Source organism: Triticum urartu, chromosome 2A (assembly GCF_056163025.1).
Source record: "Triticum urartu cultivar PI428250 chromosome 2A, HENAU_Tu73, whole genome shotgun sequence".
NCBI classification, from domain to species: domain Eukaryota; kingdom Viridiplantae; phylum Streptophyta; class Magnoliopsida; order Poales; family Poaceae; genus Triticum; species Triticum urartu.
Window position 1 is genome coordinate 128,884,715 of NC_141874.1, and position 8,820 is coordinate 128,893,534.

The 8,820-nt window shown below is 43.6% G+C and overlaps 1 protein-coding gene across 1 annotated transcript; it reads right to left on the reverse strand.

The window, feature by feature from the left end:
- Positions 1–457: 457 nt before the first annotated feature.
- LOC125536301 (GPI-anchored adhesin-like protein) lies at positions 458–8,528 on the reverse strand. Its single transcript, XM_048699494.2, has 10 exons — positions 8,146–8,528; positions 7,870–8,049; positions 7,660–7,765; positions 7,549–7,579; positions 7,149–7,182; positions 6,265–6,417; positions 3,519–5,571; positions 1,948–3,238; positions 989–1,072; positions 458–824 (listed from the first exon to the last, which is right to left on the reverse strand). The coding sequence occupies exons 1-10, from the start codon at positions 8,202–8,204 to the stop codon at positions 760–762; spliced, it is 4,056 nt and encodes a 1,351-aa protein (XP_048555451.2). The 5' UTR covers positions 8,205–8,528; the 3' UTR covers positions 458–759.
- Positions 8,529–8,820: the final 292 nt, after the last annotated feature.

Below are 8,820 nucleotides of genomic sequence, written 5' to 3' on the forward strand. Positions count from 1 at the left end.
GAATCCCGTCACAATTTTGATGGAGATGTGGTCTTTTGAAAGAGCACGGACTGGACAAAGGGCATTGATTATGCCTCTTATTTACAAGTTCTTGGTTGAGAACCATGGAAGAAGAGCAGAGCAATTCACCCCTTTCTGATTCAGGAAGCCATGGGGAGTTTGCATGTCAGCAGAGGATACAACTCGTTTACATGTTTTAAATCCAAGAATTCTGACACGAATTTGGCCCCAAACATTCCAAATTAACTAATACATAACATATGGTTCAGAAAATAAGAAGACTTTACACAGAAGGGGCCCCATTATGCATCACATGTCGCCTGTACAGGAAATGCTCCAGCAATATGTAATAAGGCATATGTATATGGAAGAAAATGGTATGATCTACTGAACAATACACAGCTTTGAAATGGATTTGTGATATGTATGTGAACGACGAAACAAATGGAGTGGGAGATACAAGCATATCACAAAAATAATAAAAAATAATACAGTGTCTCTGGGCCAAGTGGAAAAATTGCAACAACAAAAATCTAGAAGTCCAACTCTACACAAGAGATGAAAAAAAGATAAGGAAAAAGAATTAGCAAACAACAACAGTGGACACGCTTAACTGGCAGCTTATAAGAATGACCATAGATACAGGATATGTATTTATATATGACAAGCTAGCAGTGTCGGCGTACCATCCGTGAAAATTTGATATCTTTACCTAGTTCCAGAAGAAACTTTATACAATCCAGCACTGGTGCTTGAGGGTCACCTTAGCCTAGCATCGCCTCCTTTGCTCCGGAATGTCGACAGGGAGAAGAATGAACGTGGTGCTGCAATTTTGGCGTGAAGATAGTTTTAGACTTTTGGTTAAGATTACCAATGACAGAACAGGTAACACTAATTATTGATAAAGATGAACAGTCACCTTCACGGGTTACGTTCTAATTGAGCAGCTTAACATAAGAACATACTACATGTCTAGACGTTTGTATACCTTTAATTGAGCTACCAGTCAGTTGATCCTCCCTCAGTCTAAAATTTGCAGGGGGGTTTGGAATGGAGCTGCGCAGCGATTGTTCTGCAAATTCAGATCTTAAGTAACCGGTATATGCAGGGAAAGAAATGAAGAGCAAAATAAAACAGTAACTGAAGCCTGAAAGGCACGTACAGCTTAAGACTCAAAAGTCAGAAGTCTAAGCAAATATCCACTGATGTAAATGTATCATTCCCATGCACAAAACTCTGTCAATACTGCATGCACATGATCTAGGAAAGCCCTATTTTGGGATTCTAGTTTTGGGTCCACCCATGTCACTGAGAAGCAGAACTTCATCCCATATGTCAGTATCATAAAGAAAATAGGGAGTTGGAATTGGGGAGAACATAAATATGATCAGTGCAAAGAGGTGGGTGAAGGAGGGGATTTAATATTTGTCACCAAAAAAACTGTGCTGCAAACGATACATTCATGTCAAGAGATAGAAGCAATTGATTCCAAGGTTAGTATATGTAACATGTAAAGAGAGGATATTAGCTTGTCAGCAAGGATAAAGTAACTCATTCACCGTCACTTTAATTTATCTGGTTATAATACTGAATCCAACATCAGAAGTTCTTAAATAAGCTGAAGATAGTGTGAGTCAACTTGCACACAAATAGTTTGACTTCACACAAAGTGTCATTTGCTTTTATCTGGAAACATGAAGGACCCTGAAAGACACATGTACTAAAATGAAGGCTTGCCCTATTGGTTTTATTCTGATCTAAGTATGGAAAGAAGCGTTGGAAAGTATGAGTTGTTGCCAATAAAAGGTGGGTCTAGTTGTCATGGGGGACAAGCATAATCTAGGTCAGGACACTATACTTCAAATGGGTTAAAGCATACAATGCAATAAATACTCGAAGATATGATACTTGAAATAGCATGCATAGAGGATTATACAAAGAAAATACCTTGTTCAGTCAAAACCTCGTTCTCAACAAAACCATCATATGAAGAAAGATAGCCCATTCTTGACTTTCTGAAATCATCAGAGGATCCTATTGCCAGATCCCGGCCATCTTCCATATCATCATCACATTCTGAGGCAGTTGAAGCAGAAACCCAGTCATTTACTAAACCATCACCCCTATTCTTCCTCCCAAATTTCAGCAGCTTCTTAAACCCTTTTGGGACATCTTTACGTGGCTGTTGAGATGCATTGGCACCACCAAAAGGCATCTGAGCGCTGCCCCACTTTTTTCTCATCCGGGAAACATCAGCATCTGTTATTTGATCCAGCGAATGAGAGTTCCACGGTGATGGACTGCCGGTTGGTGAATCGACAAAAGCATCACCATCCGAGGTATCATTTGCATAAGGCAATAGGTGTGGATGACGCGAGCTCCAGGGGGCTGGTAATTCACCAGGTAAATCATGCATGTTTCCTGCAAAAGCATTAAACTTGGTACTGGATGCCTCCCTTGGAAAAGAAACATCGCCATTTTCTGATCCTGGATCGTCTGAATTTCCAAAATCCTGACTCAGTTTTGGAGTCTCACTGTCTGAATCAGCAGGAAAATCACTTTCCCTGAGATTCTCTTCAATGCTTTCGTATTCTTCATCTTTGGCATCATCTGGGGAATCCTCTTGCTGATCTGGAAAATCATCATCTTCATCCTGTAAGACACTTGCAAACATTGGTTGTCGAAATCCGGTTATACCGACAACTGGCAGAGTCCCATTGTCTTTCCTAACAAAAGACTTCGGTGCGCCAGATTTATGGGTGTTACTAGAAATTCCTGAGGGAGCCCAGTTGTAAATATCCTTGTTCACTGATGAAGTGTCCCTTAATTCACTAGCATTTAAGTTTTTTCTCATAGACTGTGACCCCCTTGATTGATCTTGATTCAAAATACTCTTTGACTCTTCAATTATGCTCTTACTACGGGAAAAACCTTTTGGCTGAGCCCTTGCAGTAGCTCTGCTATGACCAGCTGATGGCTTTGTATTTTCCTTTCTGAAGTCGGAGAAATTGGGAACTGACTGTGCAAGAGGATTTTCTGGTGGGTTCCTGCGATTTGCATAACCAGATCTTACAGCTCTTGACGAATGCTTATGGCCATGGACAGGAGCAACGGATTTCTTTTGTGTGTAAGCTACTTTGTTTGAAAAATGCTTCCTGGAATCAGCACTCCTGGAAGAACAATCACCAGATAGGTAATCACTGTTCATTTCATCTTCTACCAGGAAAGAATCTGCCCCCTGGAAAAGGCAAACATAACAAATTATTAACAAGCAAAATCCAGAAGTGCGCATTATTGCAAGTTGCAATATGTCAAATGATTGTAGCATTAATTCTACATCTATACTTGCTGAAAAACATACTTTCAGTACTTCGCAGAAAAATTGAACTAGCCTTTTACCTTTAGTAAAAAAAACAGAGTACAGCATTTGGGGTATAAGCTAGCATTACAAAATAACAGAATTTCTTAATTACTATTTTCTGTTGAAGTACAGAACTAATCCATGTAGAATCTAATACCTGATCCTTATTTCGTGAAACTGATTGCAAAGCAGATCGAGAGAATTTGGCCCGCATCTCAGCCTTGCTCCTTTCTAGACTTTCATGCATTGCCTTCAATATTGCTTCCTTCTCTTCTTTCTGCAGCTTCCAATCCTCCTTTAGTTTTGCATCCCTCTTCTGCATATATTGATCATAAAACTTTCCCCGTGACTCTTCTAGGCTAAGCATCCCAAGTTTTTCTGGTGTGCTGTTGTTATACCCTTCGTTGTCCACCATCTTCAGAAGCTCATTGGCATCAAAGTTGTTACTCTCCATCACAGTTTGTTTCGTACAAATCTTCTCTGGAAGAACCTGTGTAGGCTTTACCTCACTTAACCTAGGTGTGTCATCAACCTGTGCATCTGTAGACTTTCCTCTCCTGGAAGTGGTTAGCTTGTGTGCAGCAAATAGTTTCTCCAACTCATTGGCCTTCATTTGCAGTTCATCATGCCGATCTTGATTCCCCTTTGCCGGTTTCGTCACCCTAGTCTGCTCCAAGGGAATAGCATTTGCATCATTTACTGATTTAACTTTACCTCCCAGCAAACTCAATTCCTGCTCAGCATTAGATGGTTGTCTGCTCAAATTTGATCCCTGGCGACTAGAATAATCCGATTGAGGCAGTATTTCAGACCCAACAGCAACCTTTCTCCGCACATCCTCTACCTTCCGTGGTAGACTTTTCCGCCGCGAGCTAGCATCATGAACTTCAGATTCTGTAGAGCCAGCTTCGTCCCTACCAGATGAACCCCTAACATTATTGCGAGAATTGGATGTGGCTTTTGATTTGAGATCGACACCACTTGACGTTTTCCCAACTGTTCGAAAGGATCGATCCTTCTTCACAACTGCATCTGCTCCAGCATGCATCTCTTTTGAACGAAGGCGAGAACCTCTACTATCTTTACGTCCAATCTGTTCACTTGCAACTGGTACTTCATGAGCAACAGGAGTTATTTCCTTATCTACCTGGACATGATCCTCTGACGATGGACTAGTTAAAGTATCATAATGTTTCGGGAAAGCTTCCTCAGCTGGCCTTGAAGATGTTTTTTGTCGGTTTTGAGTGGAAACATTTGAAGCAACATGCTCTGACAACCTTGTGTCACCTTGTCCTTGGTTAACTCCCTGCTCCTTGTCAAAGGACAACTCACTCTCAGTACTAGAGGCTATAGCCATGTCATCTCCCGAACAAGATCTAGTCTGCTTTTCAGGAGCCTCGGTAACAATGGCTGATAATGAGGGTGGAGATGTAGTATTAAAGGTTGAGGACGAAGAAGCATTTGTAGTGGTAGAATCCTTGGGCTTGTCACCATCCTTTTGACGTGACCAAGATTGAGATGTGTCTGGATTCTTCACCCCACTAGCATCCTTATCAGCTCTTACTTTTGAACTGGCCTCCAGATTGGCAGATGTTGGTGTCCCAGCTGGAGTTCCATTTTCACTTTTGTCATTAGAGCCACTGTTATCATTGTTACCCAGATCAATGCTCATGTCACTGACACTGCTCCACCTCCTTACCAACTTGTCCATGGACGCAACAGAAGGCACCCTGCGGTGCTCACCTTTCACTGGAACAACCTTAGCAGTACCTGCAGAGTTGCTGTTACCAGAAGTTGAAGTTTGCTCCTTTTGCTTATTCTCAAACATGCTTATTCTATCTTGCACACTCAAACGCCTCGAAAGCTCTTTAGCAGGAGCAGGAGGAGCATCAGTTTCGTTTTCTTGTTTATCTACTGTCTGCTGGATGGTTGGCTTAGATTGCTGTTCAGAGCTCGATCCTGATGGAACATCAACTGAATGTTGGTTGTTGCTTAATCTATCAGTATGCAGGACACTACCCCAACTTGTAGATCTATTGCTGGATCCACCGTGATCGGCCTGTGGCTCATCTATAGACATGTCTGAACTGCAGGAGTCACGAAGATCCCCATCTTCAAAGCTCTTCCAGTGTGATGAAGGTGCTGGGGATGCCTGAGGATTGATGTCTGGACGACGCTGGCAAAGGGACATATATTTGTTGCATGCTTCGCTGGATATAACAAGTTCAAGTTGTCATATGTATCTAAACACCATTCATCAAGAAAGACAACAAAGGAACAAAAAATAAACAACGACTGTGACAGAAGATATCATATCTCAATGCGCTCCAATTCAACATGACCCACCCTCCTAATTCCTAAGAGAACCTTCTCCTGCAAACTTTTCCCAATTTCCAGAATGATAACTTCAGGGTGCTTGAATTATTTCCTAAACTTGAGTTCTATTGTTTCTATACAACTTCCACCATCCAGCATCTCATTTTGTTAATTATGCCATGCTAATCCTCATAGAACTAAGTTTTTTTTTTGCGGGAGCATAGAACTAAGTTGACGTGTATTATAATGGCATTTGATAGAAACAGTCATAAACTTTCTCTTTACAGCTGCATGTTGTTTTATATCCTCAATTAGATCTGCTTGTTTGATGTCAAAAAGGATAACTTGAGCACATCAGTCTACTGCTGATGGGGGCTCACTTGTGCTAAATCTGCACATCAACTTTTAGATATACCAAAGTAGTTGTTGCTGGTGGATTGTACCTTAATGTGCTTACTAGATAAGCTGTAGCTGTAATTTCGTTGGACTACTTAACACTGACCACCAAGACTTTCGAGTAATACCCATACGCCTATATGATTGTAAGTTTATAACTGAATTATGGGCTTGACAAGCTTCAATCATACCTCAGCCTGCTGGCACCAAAGTGGTCCGCAAAATGGAGAAGCTCAGAGACACTATCATGGTTGAACCCTGCAGATGATGCCCGGGCACAAGACGTGACAAGGTCTTGTTTAAGTGCACTTAAACGGACATCAATTGCTCTAAGAAGCTCCTTCCTGCACAAAAATAGCCAGGGCATAAATTATGGATAGTTAAGATATTTCAGGTTGCATTAAACGGGTAAAACTGTAAATTACTTGATACCACGACACAGCCTACAGACAAAAATTATGTATTCAAGATGTCTTGTCTATCAAAAACTCACAGCACATTGCGTTGTCACATGAATGCATATCAATCATTCTAATTTAGTAAGAAGTAGATTGAGTCTTGTACATAAATAAACAAAGGTGTAACAAAAAAAATGATAACCACGGTCCTCCAGTCAATAACATTTCATTAAACTAATAACAATTAGTCCTTATATAAGCACCGTAGACCAATTAAAGGATGGCAGTTTGTTTCACTCAAAGCTCCCAAAAAAGGAAGACAGAAATATATCCACAAAAAGTGCACGAGATGTAATCACAGAATAAAATCGAATTAACCATCCAGGATAAAGAAACTAACTTCATACAGGCGTTATCGTCCACATGCTACAAGTATCTGCACTCTGAATTTTTGCGAAAGGTTATAGAAAGGAGCTAACACGATGGGAACATCATTTCCACAATAATCATATGGAGTATAAACCACAATGTGTGCAAGACTTGGCAAAAAAACTACAGTTAACGTGTTTCATCACAATATTAATCTACTTAACAAAGTACAAACTAATTGTGAATGAATCAAGTTTATCTGGCAAACAAGGTAAATGAGCGGCAATTGAAATAAGAGATGGACTTACTTTGTAATGTCTGCAGCTGCTGCTGAGGCTTCAGCTGACAAGCAGAAGAAGAGTTTACATAATTATATCCAGAAGGCAGAAGCATCACATGCTTCCATACATGACAGTAATAATGTCACATTAATCTAACATGTTACCTTATTAATGGAGGTTCATGTTAATATGTGATGAATAATATAGACATGGTGGCATCAATGTATCTAGCATTAATCAAAGGTTCCTAAATTCTTAATGCAAGCCAATAATACAGTTGCCAATTCAACAAGAGAACAATCTCTTGCTACTGGATTTTATCAGCTCCCACTGAGTAACTCCAGTTAAGATGGACTCGGTTTCTCATGATGAACGAGTGTTAATGAACTGTATGAGGTATGAAAAGACTCAAGACATTAGGGCATACCAGCTGGACCCGAGGTAGCACCTACAGCAGTCTGCATAAAGAATTGCCAATTTTAGACAAATGCTACACTGCATAACATGCTGAAAGAACTGCTTGATAATTGATACTCACTCCCTGTGCCGCGTAAATCTTCCTAGCCCCTTCTAGCTGCGACATTTCTGCATCGAACGTATTCGCCATCTCCAGCACCTCCGGCGTGCTCACGAAGCGCACGAACCTTCAAGCACAAAGGAACCAGGCAAGCACCCATCAGAATCCAATCTCCTCGACAATCGACAGACCACCGACCCGAGCACCGCCGTATAAGCCACATCAGCAAACCTCTCGAGGGTGCCCTTGCTGAACCACGCGGCGCGCCGGTCCAGCTGCAGCCGGATGGCCGGCTGCGGCGGCTGGGCCGCCGCCTGCTCCTCCGCGGCGCGCAGGTGCGTCACGAACGGCTTCACCGACCCAGACGCGATCTTCTCCGTCCGCCCACTGCCGGACACCACGAGCTCGCACCTGCGCAGGCAGAGTCAGTCAGCCAGCCACCCTCAGCCCACGCGAAACCGCAACGGAAGGGCGAGGCATCCCCTCCCCAGTGCCCCGCTTCCTCACCTGGAGCGGCGGGGGGAGAGCTGGAAGAGCGCGTAGTCGAGCGGCGCGTCGGGCTCCATGGCAGCGCCGCCGTCGCCGGCGAGGTCGGATCTGGTGGATCGCGGACGAGACCCGCCCCCCGCCCCTCCGCCTCCGCCGGAGCCGCCCCCGGGTAAACGCCGGGGAGACGGCGAGCCGCGCAATGCAGCTCCCGCGGCGACGAGATCGCGCGCAGCGGCGGCGTGCTGCGGCGGCGGCCCGGATCTCGGCCGCGCGCGCCCGAATCCGATAACGTGCGCCCTGCTGCGCTGTGGGGGGAGGGAGCGGAGTGGAGGGGGAGAGGACTAGAGAGAGAGAGAGCTCTGCTGGTTTGGTGGAGCTGGAGACTGGTACTGCCCTACGCCCTCTCTCTCCTCCGTGAGAAATGCGGGACGAAAAACGGACGAAGGTGAAACGGGAAACTTCCGGGGGTGTTTCGGGGAGATTAGCGGCCCTGATCTGGAGTTTCGGGGGAGCTTAGGCGTGATTAAGAGAGATTACGAGAGATTGTTGCTTTTGTTTTCATTTTCGTTTTTTATTATCCGTTTTCTCTGCTTTATGCGGCGGTGGCTGGCTTTTCGGGATAACAACGGCTTTGAGTGGACTGTTGGTGCGGGTCTGACCATTTTGCCCCTCAACAGAAAACGAAACTGGATG